The sequence below is a fragment of the Lissotriton vulgaris genome, chromosome 5 (genome assembly GCF_964263255.1).
Source record: "Lissotriton vulgaris chromosome 5, aLisVul1.2, whole genome shotgun sequence".
NCBI classification, from domain to species: Eukaryota; Metazoa; Chordata; class Amphibia; order Caudata; family Salamandridae; genus Lissotriton; species Lissotriton vulgaris.
Genome location: NC_141693.1, coordinates 863,234,167 through 863,257,985, shown reverse-complemented (window position 1 = coordinate 863,257,985; position 23,819 = coordinate 863,234,167). Strand labels below are relative to the sequence as shown.

The following is a 23,819-nucleotide window of genomic DNA, read 5'->3' as shown; positions in this document are numbered from 1 at the left end:
AGGGGGAAGGCCTCTGCTAATTGCCAGCTTCGTTTTCTTTTTACGAAGGGGGGCTGTGTGTCCCCCTTCCCTTGATCCTATGTCAAGGGAAGGTAAACATAGCCCGAGGAGGTGGCGGATCTCCTGTATTTTATATAATTAGCCCCGGGAATGTGATGGTCCCTGCAGCTGTGTGGGGGAGCTTGAGCCAGGGATCCCGGGAAAGTGGAATAGTTGATGCAGAGTGCAAATTGGATAATAAACATCAAGAACAAGTTAGAAATCAAACTGCATCAAGAATCCATTCAGTAATTCTGTGAGAAAGCCATTCGTTTTTTAAAAAGAACCCTCACCCACCAACGTAGTTGGTGGCATGCTTCCTAATTGGGTTCCCACCTAGGGTGCACAATGTATCCTAGGTGTGCTACAACTCCTGATTACAGCAGAGCTGGATTTTCTTTTTGTGTCAATTTGTGAAATAGGTGAGTTAAAACTGTCTTCAGGATAACCCTTCTGGCCAGGAGAATTTTAATAGCGGGTTGCTGTGGCAGGATGACATACGAAATGTGGATGTGAAGGAGATAAAAAATGGTCTTGCACAATGGTCTTGTGCAAGACCATTTTTTATCTCCTTCACATCCACATTTCGTATGCAATCCTGCCACAGCAACCCGCTATTAAAATTCTGCTGGCTAGGTCTACATGTTTCAGCCAATTTAATTAATTTGAATGACTTTCTTCAGGACCAAAAGTGGCGGCCAGCAAATGGCCTTTAAAGTGTGTGTGTGCACTTGCTCGAAGGTGTGCATCAAAAAAGGGGGTGATATTGTGACTTAAGGTTTTCACCCGGAATAATATACCTGCAACTTTTTGCTGCAGCACTTTCTGGGTCCTCTGCCTGGACCCGAGGTGCACATTATTACTATTTTGAGGGTAAGGACATATCTTTGCCCTCATTTCTGGTCCACTGCTTTGTCTTGTACATGTGTGTACCTGGTTTTTACTATGTATCATCATTTTTAATGTATAGTCACTCACCTTATTTTATGGGATGTGTGACACATTGCACCATAGGAGCTTTGCATTGCGCTCCTAGCACGCTCTGTTTTTAACAAAATATTACTGCCATCATGCAACCCCTGTTGCTTTATACTGGGGGTGGCACGCACAATTGATTACAATTGAGTATTTCTATATCTTTTCTTGAAGGTTGAATGTTGAGACCCTATCTTTGGCCAATTGATAAGTAGATACTTAAGTGACTCACCTCCATTATAGACTTTTTTTTTCTGTGATATTTATTAACTACCACTTTTTAAATGTTGCTTTGGGGAATAGACAAACATCACTTTTGACAGTAATTGATCTGTTATGCTGGATTAGTTACTTTCAGGACATGTAAGTGACTATGACAGAGCAGTCGAAGAGCTAGCATGCAAGTGTGCAGAGTAGTTTGTGCTGTACAGCAAGAGAGTACCAGTAACAAAGTATATTCCTCAAGCACAAATGCCCTACAATGCTTCAGCTTCAAAGCTGTGTTCTGTTGAGGGGCTCAGGATGATTGAGTTATGTCCTCCGTATACGAATCCTCAAACTGTCTGTCAACCCCATACCCTGGCCACTTCACATACCCAGAGCCCCTCACCCTGACATGTCAAACCTAGTTTATCCCACTGTCATGATACTAATACTGTTTTTGTATGTGCTTGAAGCAACTTACACTCTTCTACCCATCCATTATCTAGCATTGACCGTGATCTAACTTCCGAATTGTGAGTGTCTCACTTCACTGTTAAACAGCCTAGCTTTATTGAAAGGGGCTGTGTTTTTGATTAGCACTGCTTGAGTCAATACTGGTGGATTCATTGACGGACTAACTTTTTGGAGCTTGCTGTTGGCCTGAGCACTGTGAAAGAGGCAATAAAGGATGGAAAGAGATGCCCAGGCTCATGAGTTGCTGCTCTATTGGGTAACCTAGGAAAAAGCAGATTATTTTGTTTGGAAATTTGAGTTGACTTTACGTTGTTCAGAGTAATCCCAACAGTCTAGAATGAAAGGTATGTCATTCAGCTCTCAGGATAGGGGCGGCCTTTACATGAACAAGCTAGGTGAAATAATGTATAAAAAGGTATTTGTCTTTGAAACCCTAAAATAAGCCTTATCCCTAAATATTGAATAATGGAAATTTTTCAGATTTTAAACACGTTCGTACTCGAAAATTAAACACTCACAATAAATATTTTCCCAATTGCACTAATCCTGTGTGGTGGGTAACGGTAACGATTTAGACCAGCTCTTCAAAAATGTATGCAATGACACGAAACTAAATACAGTGCAAACCAGCAATTGCTTAACAGTGGACTTCTGGAAGTGCCTGCTGACGTAATCATTCAGGCAAGCAATAGATGATACTGCTGAGGAGCCGAACTATGCGATGGAGAAGCACCTCTCTCATTCACACAATGCCTGATACTTCCACAAGTGGTGCCGGATACCCATACAATGTAACCTGGCAATACCAGTTACAGATTGCGACTGCCAGAGCTGAACGGAAACACTCCTCTTGTGCACCTTCTTTAACACTGCCCCAAGCTAACAGAATTTTGGTACCTTGTATGGGAAATTATGCAGTAGGTAAATTCCAGGAAAAGTCAAAATAGAGGATAAACCGAAGATCAACTAGTGTGCAGAGATTTGTAGCTGCTGCCATGTGAAAACAATGCATTTAAAACAAGTGGAAACACCAATAGGGCCCTCTTTCATGCTTGGATTTGGAACTGTCCAAAATAGCTACATAAGAAGTGTATTGCAGGTTCAATCACAGAGGCTTGATTCTCAGAAATATTAAAGTTTAATTATGCTGCTTCAGCAAGTACCCAAAATGCACACTGCTCACCTCACCGGCATGCCTTTTTTTTCACATCTACTGCTGCGGCAAAGGTAGCCACACAGTTAACACTTTCAATAACGCTGCTTGACTCATGGTAGGCACATCACAGAGCTAAAGGCCAACCAGTTGTACAAAAGGGGTTGGTGATGGACGGAGCATCTGAACCAATCAAACACTCACACCCAGGCAAAAGATCTGGGTTTGATCCATCACCGTTCTTTAGCCCACTCTGCCACCCCAGTTCAGACATGGCTATATGCAAATTAGTCTGACCCTGTTCCTCACATTCGGTCCATCACCTGTTTTGTTTGCAAATTCCTCATGGGAACAGTCCAGCCCGAACTGCTAAGCCATGCCTTCCCTGGACCGGAAACAAGCTTCTGAGGGCCTAAGAAGTGTTTTGCAGGTTCAATCACAGAGGCTTGATTCTCAGAAATATTAAAGTTTAATTATGCTGCTTCCGCAAGTACCCAAAATGCACACTGCTCACCTCACCGGCATGCCTTTTTTTTCACATCTACTGCTGCGGCAAAGGTGGCCACACAGTTAACACTTTCAATAACGCTGCTTGACTCATGGCAGGCACATCACAGTGCTAAAGGCCAACCAGTTGGCGACATGTTGCCCGTAAAACATTTATAGGCCTCCTAGCCAGAGGTATGCACCCTCCCCGCAGCTTTACATTCACTTAGTAGAACTTGTGTTCAATCACCTCTATGTAACAGCATGTACATGTTTTGCATGTTTCATAGCTGCCATCTCAATTTGGTCCCAGCCGAGATATGCTCAGCCACTCACAAATTTGTGTAAGAGGCCCTTGTTAACTGAATACTCGTAACATAATGGTAGGGTATCTTTCAGCTGGGTTTGACTAAAGAGGTGAACAGAAGAAAACTGTCAACAACCTTGTATCCCTAGAGCAATGTGGCAGGTAAGACCACTGGTTATTTCTCCGGAAAATCTGAAAACAGGAGGCCGCTTGGCGCGCTTGGTCTTGCTGTGTACCAGATTAGGACTGAAAGACCATTTTCTAGGATATAAAATTAGGAAAATGTTAGTACAGCAAAGGTGAGGCGAGGGTGGTGACTGCTACATCACAAAAGGCCAGGCAGTGGGGCTGGCTGTCTCCAGCCAGTCATCTGCTCCAGTGGAAACGACCAGCAGTGATGGATAAAAGTGCCCAAGCACCTGAGTGATGTGGAGCCAGGGCTTATGGCAGGGTACGCGATGGTACAGAAAGCTGCATCATGCCTAAAAGATGCCCTAAAGCCACATGCTAGGGGATCCAAGTTCTCAACAGTAGTGGAATACCCTTAAAAAGATTACTGGGAAAGTGGCTTAAAATCACAAGACTGGCAAAAATACGAACATTTCAAGTGAAAAACTCAAAAAAAAAATGGAACACTCCATGTACATCTGGATGTCAAGAGTCGCTGGAAAAGCCACTCCCTCACAAGCTGCCTCCAATCCCAGGTGGCCTCCTAAACTGAATCTTCAAAAGGTTTGAATGGCCTTTCAATTTGTCTGAGAATCAGCTATTCGCAATCAGTATGCTTTCTTACACCCTCCATCCCTCTGTTAATGACTGTTCTGCAAGGCAGATCGCAGAGGGGGCAAAAGTCTCCAGCAAACTTGTGGCTTCCTTGAGGAATGTCTGCACCTTCCTGTGCTGTCGGTGTGATTGTCATCCACACTTGAATCTCAGACCCAGCGTCTGACCCCTCTGCAGTTACACTGTAAGGACACCATGTTCCCTTCCTTTAGAGCACTGTAACAGACTGCCTCCCTGACTCACCTTGGTGCCTGATCCTGCAGACAGACAGTGGGACTTTTACTAGACCGTTGAAGTCCACGTGCGGCATCATGTCAACATTATCAACGGATTGCAGATAGCAGGGCTGCCAGCCGGGCTTGTAATATGTCTCCCCTTTATTTAAGATTGATTTATTTACACAGACCAGGCAAATAACGCAGGAGACTGGCTTCTCGGGTTCTGTTCCAAGTCTGATAGCAATTGGGTGGTGAGATACCAATTCCCGCCGGATTCATCCATCTCAGGTACTGGCCATGCCTAGTTACCAGGCCTGTAACAGAGAATACTTTGAGCTCTGCAGCACGAATCCCAGCTCCTGCAAGCATTCCTGAGCAGTTCTCTGCCTCAGAAGAGGTCTAGAGTCAGAGCTTGCATGACTTCTTTTCAGTTCTCAACATAGAAGGTTCTAGAAGACTGCATGAGTATCTTTAGAGGCACAACTATGAGTCCAGCTTGCCTGGGCTCCAGGACGACTTGTTTCGAAGCATTCTATACCCAATGTATGGGATATGCTAGTACCAAGGCCAGCGTGTACCAAGGCCAGCGTGCCCATGGTACTGAGGCCTGCTGGGCGAATGGATATGATCTTTGTGTTATAATTGTCAAAGTTGTCTTCTAGTGCACCTGCTTACAGGCCGTGCTGCGGAAATGCATGCAAGCTTTTGTTTAGGCTGCCCCAGGGCTTCAGATAAAGTTTGGAAGTGAGGAGTATTGCCACTTGCCTTTGGCAAATGAGAGTAAATTGATTTCTACTAGAGTTAAAAACAGATGTTTAAATCCGTGTTAAGTACTTTTGAAATGGGAGGTGGAAAATAAATGTAATTTGAAACTTTCCATGTTCTCTTGCTGCTGCACTGCATCATTTCATTGTAGATGAAAAATCATAAAAATGAAATAGAAATTCTCATTCAAAGATGGTCTTCTGACAGGGAAACGATATAAACGTGCCTTTCTTTGTGTAGCAGGCCACAGACATGGACGTGTCAACAGGGCACTATAGCTTCATGTTAATGCATACGTCTGTGCACCCAATACTCGCTTTTTCTTTTCGCTGCTTGCAGTATTTGGGTGATTATAGATTATAACAGGCTGGGGCACTTTTGCCGTTGTGTGACTCGTTGGCCATATCCGATTGTGGCCTCATTCTTAACATGGGCAGGCTGCGTTCGGTTAAAGTGAACTATTATTCAAGGCAGGCCATTCCTAGTTTATTTGTAGACAGGCTTTGAATACACAGTGAACCTTTGTTATGGTCAAGGCCTGCCAGTTAATGGCAACAGATTATGGCTGAGGAAAACCAGAAAATATTTGTGAAAAAGCACCCTCGTTCTTTCCACCTAATCTGTGCGTTAGGACAAGCCCTCTTGTGTAACTCGGCTGTGACACTGACTGAAGTTCATCTGAAAGGTATCATGTGCCAGCATTTTCATGTACCAATATGTGACAAACATTGCTGGTGACCCGTGTAAGCCAACTGGTTAGGTAAACACGGAGGTCCAAGATCCATGGATCTTTTCATGTGACTGCCAAGGATTGAACTCGCCAGTTCAGGTTGTTGTGGGAAGGACTTTAAACTCAAACTCGTTAGTCCCACAACATTCTGGTTGATCACTTCTAATGTAGGAGTAACCAGTCTAGTTTGCGATGTCAGACTCGCCTTTAAAAAACATCAACCATGTTTTTGCGTTCATTGATTTTGAAATGTAAGTGGGTAGAGTAATGACAGCATCTTAGAAGAACAAATCTTGGTCCAGTTTTTATGGTTCAAAATTGAAAAACCCAGCCACTCAACTGATTCCTTTTCAGTTCTTATGGAATGATGAACCAGGAACCCTTGTGATCTGAGCTCCTGTTTCTCATAAATGCTGAATGTGGATATTTACAGGTGGAAATCATTGGTATGATTTGGCCTAGTACGTACTTTTGTTCCTCTGTGACAAAATAAGTTTATCTGTATAGAGGAAGTAGATGGATCCATAAGCAGTCTTGCTCTGCAAACCGAGTGCTTCTGCTGAATTGTACGTATGGCAAACTGCCTGTTTGGTGCACTTGTGGAATATCTGTGCTCTGTACAAACGCATTTATTTCCATTTTGGAACAGTAGCAAGTTCATGACCTAACTCTAGTGATGCACCTGGCGTTCCCATTGAAGAGCCAAAAGAATGCATCTTTGTTTGCTCCAAAATCCGTGTTCCAAAGGATGAAGAAAATCTTATTCTTGCATGGATGGAGAAAAAAGCGAAGTTCTGATGTCGGCTATCATGATACAATCACTCATCTGAGTCACAGTGGTTATAACACCTCTGCCAGTGCCACCAAAAGTAATGAATCTTTCATTCTCTCGCATGCCAACTCTAAAGCTACAAAGTAATGCTGTGGTCAAGGTAGACCGTTTGCAGCTCTTTCCTTCATTACCAAAAACCCCCAAAAACTTCCACTTCTCCAAGCTGACCTCTGTGTGCAACTTAGGCTATTACAACATCATAAACAAAATTCTCCCTTGATACTGCTCGATAGGCTACAACAGCGTAAAATCTGGCAGCTCAGATCTGTCCGCAGCTCCCAAAATATAGCCTCATGAAGCCACAAAATACAGCTTCAAGAAGGCAGTGTTCTCTGTTACCTGAAGGGAGGGTTATGTTTAGGATCCTTTGGCATCATGCAGAAGATCCACAGAAAAAAAGATCACTTACTACTTGCATTCATTGGTCAGTCAGTGTCCAAAGCGGGAACCTAAGTCCATGAGGAACCTAAGCCCCTTCAAATGTCTGAGACCCAGAGTGAAATGCTTGGTAGTCAAGGACCCTGGGGTTACAACTTTCTGTACCTAAAACCAAGATCCAAATCAAAGAGTGATCTTTTCAGGAAACATTTCTGAAGACTAAACATTCTAAGCTTACTTGAACTTAAAATCATTAATGAAAATGGATTGTAGTAAAGAACATCTAGGCAACCACTTCACCCATCGGACCATGCTTGCTTACAACAAATTTTCCTGTACAGACAGTGCTTTAGGTACTCAAAAGGGGACATGCATCTCTCTGATACTTAAAGAAAAATAAATACTTTTGCTTTTTGTTCTGTGATTCTCAGTGAGGTGTTCCCACATGATTAGAACACATTTAGGGCCTCATTACGATGTCGGGTGGAAAGCCTCCTCCCGACAGTCAGAATCTCCTTGACTGTGTCGGAAACCGAGTCGGTGTATAATCCGCCCGACAGATTACGATGTTCGGATTGTAACCCACATGGTTTTTCCGAACCTGTTCCGACTGACTCTCAGAGAATTTTTGTCGGTCAGAACCGCATCGGACAGCGTTTTTCAACCGAGCGATTACGATGCCGATTTCCAACAGTCTTTCCGAGTCGGCCTGTCCGAGCTAAAAGACTGTCGGAAACTGACTTTGGGGCCCCTGGCAGGCCCCTCCCCCCCCCCTTTATCCTGTGGCCTCCGGTATGGCCCCAAGGGATACCTAAGGGACCCCTCTGTAAAACCCTGCACTGTGTGGCAGGCACTATTGGGTGCCTGCAACAGGGTGCAAGGTTTTCCACACACACACACACACCCCGTTTCCCCTTAGGAGCCTGTGACAGGCATAACACGGGCTCCCATAGAAGTCAATGGGAGTCCGACCAAACAGTGTTCAATTGCATCATAATTTGTTAGGCGGAACCGGCGACCACGAGTCGGTCACCCCCAATTCCAAGACTGTGTTGGGCGGAAACTTTCCGCCCGACATTATAACGAGGCCCTATATTCTGTTGGCTGGTCTACTAAGTGATACATTCATAAACTATGATTATAACCTTATGATTTGTTTGTACGCTAATTGACATAAATATAGGAACAACTAGACCGAGCCAGCAGCGCAACACTGAAAATTGAACTACTCTAGTTGGTCGACACCCGCTGTCCAGCAGTAGTAGATTAACAGTTTAGTAATCTAACGCGCAAACATTTGTTTATGTTTGAACTTTCAGGTTTGCATGTCCAGCATTTACTAAGCTGCTGATCTAAGAATTGCATATGAGTATATAGTAAGATTCCCTCCCTAAGATGCCAGATTGCAAACACACTAGTTTGAATGCACCATTAACCAGTGCCGTCTTAACCTGAGACCAGAACTTTTTTCCTTCAAGTCAAACACAAGCTAAGCTTGCTGCATCTTGAACTGCAAACATTGCAGCTGACATGATGGCAACTTGGCATGTAGGATATTTCAATTGTCAATATTTGAATGTATTAAAGCTCTTCTGATGAAAGTTGGAAATTGAAAAGGAGGGCATGGGGTCCCTTCGGACAACAGATTTTTTCAGCTTTTTATGTGATCAGTGAGGACTGTCTGCAGAGGACTGGGACAAAGCAGCATTGCCTCTTATAGAATGGTGTTACACCTAAATGTCTCGTAGTCCCGCTCTCATATACAGGAATTGTTGGGACACTGTGGAATAAATGCTTGTGATGGGCAGAAACCTCTGCATGTTATAGGCACATTAGTGAAAGCCAAGCCTATGCCCCCTCAGTATGTTTATGAGCGACCAAAGCTGAAAGTTAAATCGCAGTAATCCTATGTAGACCAGAGACGATGAATGGTCCCTGTCAGAACTGCTAAATTTGATCATCCAGGAACGGCCTAAACTACAACAGGGTTGCTCTTGCACAGCTATCTCAGTAGTAGCCATGCACTCAAACATGCTCACTGACACGGAAGCAAAAGTCGCTACTCGATGCAACATGACCAGATGCGATAATTCTCTTATGTATGTGTTTTTAAAATGAATTCATCTTTTGAAAAATCAGTCACTTAATTAAAATATTGTCAAAATGCAGTTGGAAAAATCACAGCGGAAGGAAACATTTCTTGAAATATAAGTACTATGAAACTCAGATCCTTGGTATATAACAAGTAATGTAACACAAAGTATTCATACTGCCCAGTACTTCATTCTTATCATGTCATGTTTGGTGATATTTTCAATGTATTCAACGTTTGGTCTCATTTTGGTAAGTCACTTGAAGCACTTCTTGGAGCGGGAACGCCGCAGTAGTTACCCCTTCAGAACATGTGCTCTTGAATTACTCTGCACCGTGTTATGGTTTAACTTTTCATCTACCATACTGTAGTTACCTGGGGAAGGGCACTAGGACCCTGCCACGGACAAAAGGGGCAGGGGGAACCGGACACCACATCCGGTCAGGAGGGTGTGGAGACGGGCATTCCAGGACAGAGGGGATAGGAAGTAGATGTGCAGGGGACAAGCTAGACACAGAGAAGCAAGAATAAAGAAACTAAAAAATATCATACCGGTGTCCCGTGTCCTTTGTGGTTTCGAGGGATGTGACAACTGGCGACGAGGCAGGGTCCTCATTTGGCGAGTACCACCGAGTGACGAGATCGTGTGCACCGGAATCCAGAAACGCCAAACGACAGAGCCAGGAGCCCACCCTGGTCCGCTGGCCAGAGGAGAAAGAAGTGGAAAACTAGCCGACCGGCACTGGAAAACGGAGCCAGGAGCCCACCCTGGTCTGACGTGGAAACCCATCCGATCCGCCGGGAAAGCTGTAAGATATGAGGCCAAACGTGGTGACCGAGCAGTAAAAGTGCCTGAAGATAGCACCAAACAGAGATCAAAGTGAGGACAAGCGCCTACAAGCGTTCTGACCTGCAGCCCTAATACAAAAGACGCACAAAGGAACTCTTGTGAGAGCATGGCAGCCATCTTTGAAACAGGCAGATTGGACCAATCAGGAGCTAGGAAGGAGCGACGGCCATTTTAAAGGGTCAGGCACATAGAATACAGAAACATCGTGAGACTACGGCGGCCATCTTTGGGTCAGGCAATTGAGCCAATGAGAATCAAGAGAGCGGGGGCCATTTTAAAGTCAGGCACCCATTGAAATACACTGAGGCAGTGAAAGAGAAAAAAAAACAAAGCATGAAATAAGGAAAAAATGCACCAGAAGGAGAACAAAAGTAAGAATTGAAGAAACAAAATAAATATGAGGTAGAAGGAAAAAGAGTGCCAAGGGAGAAGATGAGCGACTAGATGAGAAGCAAAGCACGCAAGCAATCTGGCACAGGCCACTAACATTCAGCCTATCAGAGCCACAAGCTGGCATCCGGTGCGAAAGGTGGATAAGAATTTGAACGCTACATGAGTGCGACGGATGTCCCTGACAGCAAGCATTTGCACCTGCTTCTAAATCTCGCAGGGGATGAAATAGAAGATCTATTGTTAACCTTCCCCGCCGATCAAACAGCGGATTACAAGGGAGTGATCAAGTGTCTTACACAGAAATTCGACCCTCAACGCGATGTTGATTTGGGAGGTACACATTCAACACGGCATGCCAACAAGGAGAAGAGAACCTAGACGGCTTCGCGGCGAGACTGAGAACTGGTCGCATACTGTGAGTTTGAAAGATTTGACAATGAGCAGGCAATAAGGCTGTGCATCATTGAAGGTTGTCAATCAGTGGAGTTCCGCAGACGCATCCTGAAGGAACCAACGACGTTGGAAAAGATATTGACTATGACCCGCACCGAAGCAGGAGCCACAGCACATGCTAAACTGACGGAGATAGGAAAAGAAAAGAGAGCAGCTGTAGCACATCGCGTCACTGGGAATACATTTTAAAAAAAGAATTCCAGGTGCAGGTCCCACCATAAAAGGGTGAACAAACATGTTACAGATGTGGCCTCGAGTTCCCACACATTGGTGCCTACCCAGCAATGGGCCAGAAGTGTAGGAAATGCAACAGGGACAATCACTTCTCCATTACGTGCATGACCAGACAGTTTAGAAGTGAGAGAGGCAGGACAATGAGACCACGGATGACCAGCAACAGGTATGCACGTTACATAGAAACAGCAAATCACAGCTCCTCTGTCCGAAGAGACGGCAGCACCGGCGGGAGAAGAGACTATCTGATGACAGACGCACCCTAAGAAGAAAAAAAGGACCGAGCACATTCATCTCGTGGAGAAGCAGCAAATAAAGAAAACCGCCACTGTGGACACTGAGGTGGGGAGTCACCAAGCTAAGTTCGTTCTTGACAGTGGAGCCACATGCAATATCATGTGCATGTCAGAATAATAGAAAATGAAAGTTAAACAAAAGCTATCGCCATCGACTGTGGAGGTGTTCACTTGGGGCTCCAAGAGGCCAGTGGAAAACTTTGGAAAATTCACTGAGAAATTGTCATACAAAGGTAAGTCGCACCAAGAAGAAATAAATGTACTCCAAGGCGACATCCCAGCACCATTTCTGCTGAGCAATGTGACGGCATAGGTGATGGGGCTACTAGCAATGACGTACCACATGTCAAACTGAGAACATTCTACAAGAATACCCAGCCATAATAAAGGGTCTCGGGAGGCTAAAAGGAAAACAGATAACTCTACACATAGATGAATCAATTAAGCCAGTGGCCCAACATCATAGACTAGTGCTGATCCACCTACAACAACAGGTGGAAGAAGATATAACAAACTTACTCGCACAAGACATCATTGAACCTGCTGAAGGGCCAACGCCTTGGGTGTCTCCGATTGTGGCAGTTCCGAAGAAGACCACCTCAAAGATCCACATCTGTGTGGATATGAAAATCCCAAACACTGCAATCGCAAGGGAACGTCACCCAGGGCCACACCTAAATTACATGATCAGCTGTCTCACTGGGGCCTGCCGATTTTTCAAATCTGGCTCTGTGCAAAGGGTACCATCAATTGGAACTAGATCACCAGTCCCGGTACATCACAACATTCTCCACACATCTGGGTCTGTTCAGATACAAGCGGTTGAGTTTCGGAATATCATCAGCTTCGGAGATATTCCAGGAGACAATAAGGCAGGTGATAAGGCCGGTACAGAACAGCCTAAACTACAGCGATGACATTTTGGTGTTGGGACAAACAGATAAAGAACATGACACCGCTCTGTGTCAAGTGTGCTCCCTGCTGGAGCAAGCAGGTCTAACATTGAATGGAGACAAATGCGAGCTGGGGAAAAGGAATTGGTGTTTTTCGGACACATTTTCTCCAAGAAAGGTATGCGGCCAGACCCCAGCAAAGTAGAAACGCTGAAGAGCGCAAAACCTCCGGATGTTGCAGAAGTGAGATCATTTCTAGGTCCTGCCAGCTACTGTCCTCGATATATACAGGATTTCGCCAAGGTAAGTACACCGCTAAGAGAGCTGACCAAACAACGACAGAAATTCATCTGGTCTCAGGAATGCAGCGAGTCATTCGAGGAATCGGAAGAGCAGTGATGACGGTGGAACATCTCGCTTACTTTGACCCACAGCTGTGCACTGAACTGTCAGTAGACGCCAGTCTAGTAGGGTTAGGGGCAATACTAGCGCAACACCTGCCAGGAAGAGACTCACCAAGGAGAGTTGTCGCATATGCAAGTAAAAGTTTAACAGATATTGAGAAGGCATACTGGCAACCAGAAACAAAGCCTGGCAGTGGTATGGGTGTGTGAACACTATCACATGTTCATCTACGGGAAAGCATTCACCATCATAACTGACCACAAGGCCCTGGTAACTCTCTATGGCAGCCCGGCAGCCAAAATGCCACCACGGATTGAGCGCTGGGGCATAAGGCTGATGGACTATGACTTCACGATTGTACTCAAGCCAGGGAAAGAGCACAACCCCGCTGACTACATATCGAGACACCCGTTGCCTCAGGCGCAAGAGACCACATCAATGGCGGAAGAATACCTACATTTCATACTGAAGCAGACACCCCATCACCAATAATACTGACAGATGGCAAAGGAAACCAAGGAAGATGCCACTGGCCGTGGAGACAATGAGGAGGCAGAGATGGAGACACGTCAACAATAACTGCACGTGGGGCTAAAGAGTATACAAGGAAGAAGTATTGGCTCTAAAAAAGATACATGAAGAACTGTCTGAACGGATAAAGGAATACTGATACGAGGGACAAGAATAGTGATACCAAGTTCACTCAGGCGGCACCTGGTCAGGTTGGCTCATGAATCACACTGAAGCATAGTAGCAAGGAAGAAACATCTATGGGAAAAAGTATGGTTCCCTGGCCTGGACCGCATGGTGGAAAGCACCATTGCAACTTGCCACCTCTGCTAAGTGACCGGGTCACCAGCCAGGCATGAACCATTGCAGATGTCCTAACTGCCGAGCGGTGTGGACAACATTAGCAGCTGATTTCTTCGGGCCGCTAGACACCGGCACTTATCTGTTCGTAGTCGTGGATGAGTACTCGCGATTTCCTATAGTATGACAGGTGTCATCAACATCAACATCAGCAACAGCAACCCTACCAATTTGACAGTAACGAAAGTAAAAGGCCCAATGATCACGGCAGAGTCAGAACATCAGAGGATAACATGGAACAGCTCACACTTCAAAGAAATGAAGGAGAGGTATGAAGAATACCATGGTGAGGAAACAGCAGAACAAAAAGGGTCGGAGAGTGACTGATTGGAAACACACAAGAGTGGGGGACCAGCAGGAGAACAACAGATGGGGGCCGGCCCCAGAAGAGTCTGTCGACAGCCCAAAAGACTAATAGAGGGGATGTAATGGTCAGAATAACACCGGCATGTGCCCAGACAGATATGCACCTAGTTACATCTCTGGGTTTGTTTGGTACATCATTTGTTGTGACGAAAGGGGGAGATGTAGTGACCTGGGGAAGGGCACTAGGACCCTGCAAACGGACAAAAAGGGTTGTGGGAACCGGACACCACATCCGGTCAGGAGGGTGTGGAGACTGGCATCCCAGGACAGAAGGGATAGGAAGCAGATGTGCAGGGGACCAGCTAGACACGGAGAAGCAAGAATAAAGAAGCTATAAAATATCATACCCGTGTGCTTTGTGGTTTCGAGGGATGTGACACATACTGTCTGATCGCTAGGCATTTTTCATAAACGTCACATTTGTGTCAGCATATCCACTAGCACAGGATTTTTTTCACTTTTCTATGCCTCGGTTTCAAATAAGTTTGTAATTTTGAAAATTCTTTAAAGTTTACCAGGCAAGAAATTTGCTTATTGCTTTATTAAACCGCTCTGGGACCCTCATTCACTGCTGCATAACCCTGCATTTTATTTATTTATTTTGAGATTTATAGAGCGCCTGGTGACCCGAGGGCATCCCCGCGCTATAACGAAGGCTCGTGAGATTTTTCTTCTCATTGCATGAAAGGGAGTAATACAAGTGTATACAGAGGGAATGGTTTCTGCCTGTGTTTGAAATCGGTTTTTGCATAGTTAAAAACCGTCTTAATGCTGGTTATGGACTGAAGCAGCTGGCTGTGCACCACAACCTTCTCCCATCTAGAGTGGCGTGACATGGTAGAGTGTGTGTCTCTGTGTTAGCCTTTAAATGTGTTTTACTCTTCAGTGGTGGTTAATTTTATTGACCTCCGAAGTTTGATAGACCCATTCTGGATTCAAACTTGCAGTTGCACATTAGAGCCAATCCACGCAGGGCGCGTCCCATCTTGTTGAGCAAACCACTCTATGTTTATAACTCTTCAAAACCACTGCTGTTCACCCATATTTATAGCACCCCAAACAACCTCCAGCCCAACCCACGAGCCTGTTGTGGACTATCATTCCAGTTCACCAGCATTCTGCGCTAGCTCAGGTGTAATCGCTTCTGAAATTGGGCTGTGGGAACCATGCCAGTTGGTCCCAGGAGGAGGACGGAGTGATCAGAGAGTTTATTCACTGTGCATTTACCTGCCACTGCATTGTACCCGTAAGTATTGAAAAAAACATGTACACATTGGCATGTCATGCCTAGAAGAACCCACCTTGCAACCGTTTTTTATTTTTGTCGTTCGTTTTTTTTTTTTTAATTAAGCTATGTAATTAAAATCAACTCTCCTACATTATCCTATTCCATATTATCGCTATGATGCTTTGTTCAAAATGCAAAGGGTGGAACTCGGTGGATAATATTGTAGCATTGCCAGATCAATGCTTGTTTCTGGCCACTGTTAGACTGTCATCCCTGTTTAGCTCTAGCATGGCTTTTACTATTACACCAGGATTACTGTGTCCGTATCAAGGCTGATGCCTATCTTTTTCTTGAATACTGCTACCTACCCCTCTTATTGGAGGAAAAGTTGGAGTAAAGCACAGGTTTCTGAAATTGGGTAATGACGACCAGGTTGGAGGAATGGAAATCTAAAGCCAGCTGTCAAAAGCCCAGAACCGTGTAATGAACTGGTGAGAGCGTTGGCAGTCCAACGGTGAGATAGATGTTCGGATTTTGTTAGTACGCTAGATTAAAGACTAGATAGTCGCTTTAGGTCTTTTTGACCTTCCAGTCTTGGTCAGCTGGAAACTGGCTTATTAATGGTCTCAGTCAAAAATAGTTTCTGAATTCACATTCATATGTTCAGTCATTTATGAAAGCCTTCTAGTGAAGAAATTTGGTGCAGGTGGATCTTTGCCATATGGGTGTGTGGACATCCCCCGACAGATGCCTGGCTAGTTGAGCCAAAGCTGCCTCGATTTTCGTTAAATACAGCAGAATATAGTCCAAGTACGATTCTAAATCCGACTCTCCCCCGCCTGGAATTTACTCGAGCAGCATCTTGGGAACTTGGTGCTGTCCTCGAACATAACACACATAAAGATGCTTGGTAAAAGACCCACACACAAACACACATTAGACGCTGCAGCTTCATATCGCACTAGAGCCATCAATGTAATAAATCAATGTCTTTCAAAAAGCACCTCTCCTGCCTCCTAATACAGAGGCACCAAACTAACTAAGCACATGTTTCTTAACGCCTTAATGCGGCACTGTATTCACACAAATTACAACCAGATGACCCCCACCCCAACAATACAAAATGCTCCTCGCTCACTCATGCACGCAATGTTGGAACGCATTATGTAGCCCACTTTAAAGTTCTTGTGCACAACAAAGTATTCTAGTTTGCACAGTGATGCCACCACAACAGTATAACCGTGTTACCTCACATACCTGTGCCTACAATAACAAAACACTTTACAGTCCTGTGCACGTCCTCGTGTGGAAAGCCTGACTCATACTTGCCAAAGTGATACTACCACAACAGGAATATGCATTGCCTGAAAATACTATCTGCCACAGTAAAAACCCAATACATGAGACAGCCCACTGGTCCTCCCACATGCAAAACAGGGCAACAGATTTAGTAAGAAAATAAATTCCACCCTAACAACACTTCTCACCCCTCTAATCGTACAATAAGCAACCAGCTAATCCTTCATTCCAAACCATGTACACTGTAAAATATTCTGTACACCACATCATTAATTGACCTCGCTGTTCGCCATTGGTAGAATGCTCCTCTCACCTGCAGACCTTCATACTAACACATTGTACTGTGCTCCCACATCCCCTTGGGCGCAACACAGTACCAAAGCCATTTAAGTGACCAGGAGATGCTAACCTGAATGCACCTCACAAAACAAACAGACCATGACAACCCCTCACCGTCGTGATAGTCAGCAAGAACGTTCTTCTCACTCTCCCTCAAACGTTTCCTTCAAAACTCCAAACTAGAAGTTCTTCCATTTGACATGATCCTTAAGGAATTTATTGGACAACATTTTCCATTTTGTACACACCAGGCAAAATGATACTTTGCTACAGTGATTACGGCAATCCAGAGACGCAAACTCCATTGGCATGCCTTGGCTACCTTAGCACCATGAATCCATAAGTGCCAGCTGAGCACCACAGAATTGCAGATAACGTATTCAGATTTTCCCCTAAGCAGAGTACAGTGAAGGGTCCATCTAGAAAATAGCCATTCCAGAGGCCAAATCTTGGCCTGAGAAGTACATGGAAGGGTAATACTGCTTGATGGGTCAAATAGGATCAAGGTATGGACTGAAACTGTGGGGTTCAGGAGGGTATTACCACTATTCGCCAAAAGAAACCTGCTTGGGATTGCTGTGTCCTTGCTATTTGGGCTTGACTGTTCCCATTGGGCGCAGGTTCAAGCGTGATTTGCATATGGCTGGGTTCAACCTGGAATGGCATGGTGAGCAAAAAAATGATGGATTTAGGCCCAAATGTATGGGGGTGAATGTATGATCTTGTTCTGCATTCTGTCCATCAACTTTTCTTTTTGCATTTGTCACCCCGGGTGGGACGGGTATGCTCAGACTTGAGACCTGTGCTCTCCATGCCACTGGAATCCAGCTATCTTTGCTGATGAGGGGTGAAAGCCCGAAACCGGTCCTAGGATGCTTGTTTCCAGTCCAAGGAGGGCCTGGCTTGGCAGTTCGGGCTGGACTGTTCCCATGGGGCACAGGGTCAAGACTAATTTGCATATGGCTGTGTTCAAACTGGAATGGCATGGGGAGCAAAAAAGAATGGATTTAAGCCCAGATCTCTGTACTGGGGTAAATGTATGACATTGTTCTGCATTCTCTTCATCAATCTTTTTACATTTTTAAATATCATTATAACTTTATTCAGAACTTTTGTGGGGGGAAAAACAGATCTTTTTTTGAACCACCTGCTCACCATACAGGATTGGAAAAATATTTACTTTGCTGTTAGTACAAATAAAAATGTAGGCCAATTCAACAGTCTCAAACTTCAAGGTATACCATCGCCAGATTAAATTTAAGCAATCTCATGAATTCATGAACCTTTGGAGCCCAGGAGTCCTTTAGAGGCAAGTGTCGCACTGCACAGGCAAATTCAGCCGGATTCAGCGCATGTAATTCAAAGCTGTGGTGGTGATTATCCTTCTTCATATATGCGAGAAGTCAACAGGGAAGGAGTGGACAACCCCAAAGGGGAAGGTTCATATGTAAGCGCCTCAAAAATAGCTTAAACTGTGAAGTAATAAAATATGCCAAGAATTGGGTCCTGGTATTTTTTTTTCAACTCTTTTTATTGAGGTGTTTTTCCGTTTTAATAAAGCATGACAATCATCATAACCTAAAAATCACAATTGTTACATGTCAGCATGGACGTGTCGGTCTTGGGGCAAGCTTGCAGCGGAGTGCGGGGTAGGTTTGGATTGGGGGCCAGAATTAGTCATTCCAAACACAGTGGTTGGGTAGAACTTGCGCTTACTGGGCAGTTTGTGCTGAGTGTTAGGAGGAGAATGCTGCTCTAGTAACGTTGTACTGGAGTATGGGTACCGGTGGAACAGTGAATGTGGGGTAGGACTGAGGTTACATAACAGCATAAGCATAGGAGACCAAGGTGCCGGGAAGGGGGTGTTAGCGGACGTGAGCGAAACAGGGTGCCCCAGATATGGTTCTCCTTGTGTAGCTAAATTTCAAGAAGGGTGGTATATATCCCCTTCCTGCTGCTAAAGACAATTGAGTTTCTGGTGTGCACTCTATAAATGTTATATTATTTAATGGTTAATAATTAAAACTACAGCCTTGACCGGTCCAAACTTGTCTGGTTTCTCAATTTATTTAAGCATGTTTTAAGGTCTACGGGGTGCGTATTCAAAGTAACTGGCCAAACATTTATACACAAGACTGCCTCCTCCCGCTGGTTGAATATCATTGAAAGGAATCCCTCATTTAAGATGTTTGAGGTATAGGTACTGTCGATTTGGATTTCATGAATCAGTAGTAGTTTAAAAAAAGACTCATTCAGATTTTTTTTTTTTTTAACTTTTTCAGCTGAAATCCGATGTGGTTCCCAAGACGGCAGGTAAGAGGTGGTCATTATATTTGTAGAGTTTTACACAGAGTAGATGCCGAAATTGAAAGATTGATTCGTCTGTTGCCTCTTTCTGCTTCATGTAACTTTTATCAATGTCATTTTCATGTCTTCATTCGATACTACACCTTAAATCTCAAACCGTCTGTGTGCAATAATAGGAGAGGCACCCAATACTCTAAAACAAAGGTTTTGATTCAGTCATTGAAACAAATTTCTCATGTTTATCCAAGTGTGAAACCACCATGAATATAAACGTGATTGAAGGGTGCTCCAGGGCAGGATTAGAATTGTTATGCACCACTTTTTTTTTATTTTGAGTTCAGGTTAATGTAGTAAGAGATTATTCAACATGTAAACAAACGCATTAAACAATACGACTCGGAACACAAGTGATTTGTGTTAAAATCCAAAGAAAAACACATGGAAATAATGCACATAAGTTGTAAGAGAAACAATTCACTGAAGGGAAAGGAAAAGACTGTCAGTGGAGTCCAAATTCCTTCAACATGGACTGTTTCAGGTCTTGTTTTAAATGTGTGGTCATCAGGCGGACTGAAACATAACTGCTAGAAAGTCATGCACCATGTACAGTCCTAGTGTGTTATGGTGTAATCAAAGTGGTATTTTGTTACATAGGGTCAAGCAGTTGTGATTTCTTAGGGCTGGTATTTAGCGTGGTAAGCTATAGCTATAGCTGTAGCTAGAGTATGCGCTTTCTTGAAAGGAGCAGGAGACGTTGTATGGCCGGGACACTTTCTTGTACCGTGTAACCTCCTCATCTGTGATCATCTGTTCGTTCCTGGTGATCCTGGAAGCCTCCTTTACACTTAAGCTATCTGATTCTGGAACCCAATGCAATTTTGTATGGAGATTTCAGAAATGGGTATATATCCCCCATAACTGTTTAATTCTGCAGTTAAAGCAGAGACAAAGTTTAGACGATATTCTATTTTTTTCTAGTGATATCCATGGGACAGTAATTTAGATGTGCACTGAAGATAGTTTAAAGGACTTTTACATCGCAGTTTTCGGCCGTGAGGGTTCATCTTTTCACAATGTATGAAAGTATTTCATTGCACAATATACTGCACTGACTCGAAATTCATTTTAGGTTGAGATGTGACACACTTTGTAAACGGTCAGATTTGTATATAAACCGGTTTGAACAGGATTGTTTGGTAACTGAAGAGGCAGTGTGTTAGATGGAAGCTGTTTGAGCGTGATCTCTGATGGGGACTTTAAGATGTGTCCTCTAGATTTCTTTCTGCCATTGACTTTATCTGATTAAGCCAGTTAGCTGGATTTTCACCAGTTTAACTAGGAAAAAATAGATACTACTAGCTTTTCAGTGTGTGTGTGTGTGTATACACACCAACCCAAATCCACTCTGTTTTTCCATAGTAGTGAAATTAGCGGGGTTCATTTTTAACATTGTAAATAAAGAAAATGTCTGGATTGCTGGTACTATTAAATTGTTTTCCTGTGACAGTGTATGTTACCGGATTGTTACTGTATAGTTTTCTTTTTTAAACTGTGATAAATATAATGCGTCTAAAATGCCTGCTTTCCATCTGTAATCGTGCACTTATTGAGTCTGATTACGATTAGTTTCAAGAGTGATTATTTTCACCTTAACTTTGGACGTTTATGTCCCTAAACATTGGCTGGCCAACAAACCTCACGGTGTCCTGCTTTCAAAAGGGCCAACAACGTTCTACTAGTGACATTTGGAAAGAGCAGAAGAACTGAAACTTTTCTCATACACTTTTGGGTGAAAATAAATCCTTTGCCTTGGGTAACAGTTATGCCCCCCTCCCCCAACCCATTGTAGCTCCATCTGAGTGAACTGCCATTTTCTGGGCAATGTCAATTTCTGCCAAATTCTGAGTATATTTACAGTGAGTTTCATACCTGGTTGGGTATCGATTTCTACCGAGGTGCATAGGTGCATAGTGAATGGTGTAACCAATACCAGATAAGGGATTTTGAAAGACAATCCTGGGGCGAGGTGATCCTCTAGTTATTTCATGAGCTCCTTGTTTCCTTCACCTCATCCCTCACCTTTATATACATGTATACTGACTGACTGGGCTAGTGACAGGAACATGGACATTTCAAGCACACCCATGCATAGTAAAGGAATCACTCCTCCATTTCCAACCGGAGTCCAGTAGCAAAAATGTTATGTCCTCTAATAAAGCTGCACCAGAACACATACAGGTTACTAGTTTGTGCACATTGCAGTTAGCATATCGTGTTGAAAACGTTTATTTGACTTCGGTAGTAGAGTTGTAGCTCTGCATCTGGCGACCACTAACCCTGGGTCTCCATCGCCCAAGGAAAGAGGGCAACTGTGATAAGAAGTGGAGGGCATGATCTGACCCGAGTCAACGTACAGAGCGGTCCTCTCCTATGATCCTGCATTTAACTCCGTATAATGGCAATGGAGAACTCTGGGGTAGGCATGCTGTCTTAATCCCTCGTTGCAAGTGCAGGACTAGTTTACAAGCTCTGAGCATCTGGAGTTTGCATAGGAATTGGAAATAGGAGTTCTGTGATAAATGTCACAGCCTTGTGGTTTTCCACCGATATAGTCCGGCAGGTCAGACCACCAAGAATTTGAGAAAAAAGACCTTGAAAGAAGTTGGGGTGTGTGTAATTTAGTATTTGTTTTTTAAATATTATGTGAAATTTCGCCAGTTACACATAATTAGGCAAACCTGTAAATCCTTGATTTAGCAAGGACTACAACTTTTCCCTCATTTTTGATTCGAAGACGCATCTTGCACCAAAAAACAGTAGCAGACATCAGCTGCTCATGGTCTGGTTGTTCCCGTGTTTCAACTCTACAATTTTGCAGCGAACTGTGCCCTAATTACGTGGCGTAATTACACAATGTGGTGTAATTTCAGGAATTTTGCATAACCAGCCTAACATGAAATTCTAAAAATGGCGCTGATTACATCAGCGTAATTAACATTCTACCCGGGCTAAGAAAACGAAGGCAATACGTGCGGAATTCGCGGTGGTTAAATACCGATTCTGCACGTTAACTCAGTTCAAGGGTAAACTCTGAATAGGAGGTATTTACCACATCCAGCAAGTATGTCACTTTGAGGCAATGTCGTTTTTCAGGTCGTGTTAGTATCTCTCCTATTCGCAATACTTGTAATGAGAACCATGTTGATGCAAGGAGTGTGTCCTTATTTCAGCCCAGGCACTGAAGGACTGGCGAGGGCATTCTTCAGTCAGCAGCTAAAGATCGGTGTCAGATGCCCCTGCCAGCAGAATGGCCAAGCAGGCCAGGCTACAAGACTGGATGAGCTAGTACCATCCCATGACTCTAGTCTTCATGATAAGCAGTCTTTTTTGGTGCACCTCAGTGGAGCAGTAAGGAGTGCAAAGTTTAGAAAGAGCTAGAGTCCGCAGAAAGGTCTTGGGCCACATGTGTGAGCCTGGTGGCATGTATGCAGGCTGGAGTTGGCTTAGATTGATGTTGCATACTCCTGCAGGCAAGGAAAGTGGTTGCAGCTGGCTGGCACACTTCTGTTGGCATCCAGTCGAGGAATTCAAACTAAAGTGGATGGGCACTTAGACTTTCCACAAGGTCGTTTGATAAGAGCCAGGCTTCGAGGGAAGTAATTCTTTGAAAAGGTCATAGTGTTTAATAATAGCAGGCTGGTTGAAGATTTTGCACTCGGCAGATGATAGGAAACTGGTTCACGTATTTGTAGTTTATTATTTTTTTTACATCATAGGCACCCTTTGGTGGATTTAGCACAATATCGTCAGAGGCGTAAAGTTTGCAGTAGAGCCAGTGGGAGGACATGGGGTTGGTTAGCCAGAGCTAGATTTTGAATTGGGGAGGGAGCTCTGTAGACATCCTCACGACTCGCAGGAAAAGGCCAGAAGTAATGAACAGGGAGCAAAGTAAGTAATGTAAGGGAGGGGCGTTAAAGGATGTAATGCACGCCTGTGTCAGGTACCCCACAAGACTCACCTGGGCTTGTGAAGCAATCCCGCAGAGACGACACTAACCACCGCCCCTGGCCCCAACAAACCCCCGCGGGAAGTGATACCCGACAAGGATGAGATGGATCCAGGGAAGGGGGCCAAAGGAAACAGGGAGTGGCTTTGGTGGTAGAGACGTAAAGATGGGTCTTGGTACAGCTGAGGGAACAAGAATGTCTGATTAGGACTTGAGACTACGTTTGTGCTGAAATACACCCCACAAGACACATGCAGACAGGAGTCCCTGTCTCTGACACTCACCCCTGGTTGTTGTGCAGGTTGACCCAAGGAAGAGGTCTGTGAAATGTCGTCCAGGAGCCTTCCATCCGTGACAAGGAAAACGCCAGGACCACCAAAGAACCAAAAAGAACTCAAAGAAGGGCGCTTCTGCACTAAGAAGTCATGAACCAGAACTCCAGGG

At 44.2% G+C, this 23,819-nt stretch overlaps 1 protein-coding gene across 1 annotated transcript in view; it reads left to right on the top strand.

The window, feature by feature from the left end:
• PPIF (peptidylprolyl isomerase F) overlaps window positions 1-23,819 on the top strand; it is a 58,304-nt gene that overhangs the window by 3,001 nt on the left and 31,484 nt on the right. Inside the window, exon 2 of the mRNA XM_086922433.1 lies at window positions 19,345-19,375. Within this exon, the coding sequence (XP_086778559.1) occupies window positions 19,345-19,375 (31 nt within the window). The remainder of the gene's footprint in view (window positions 1-19,344; window positions 19,376-23,819) is intronic.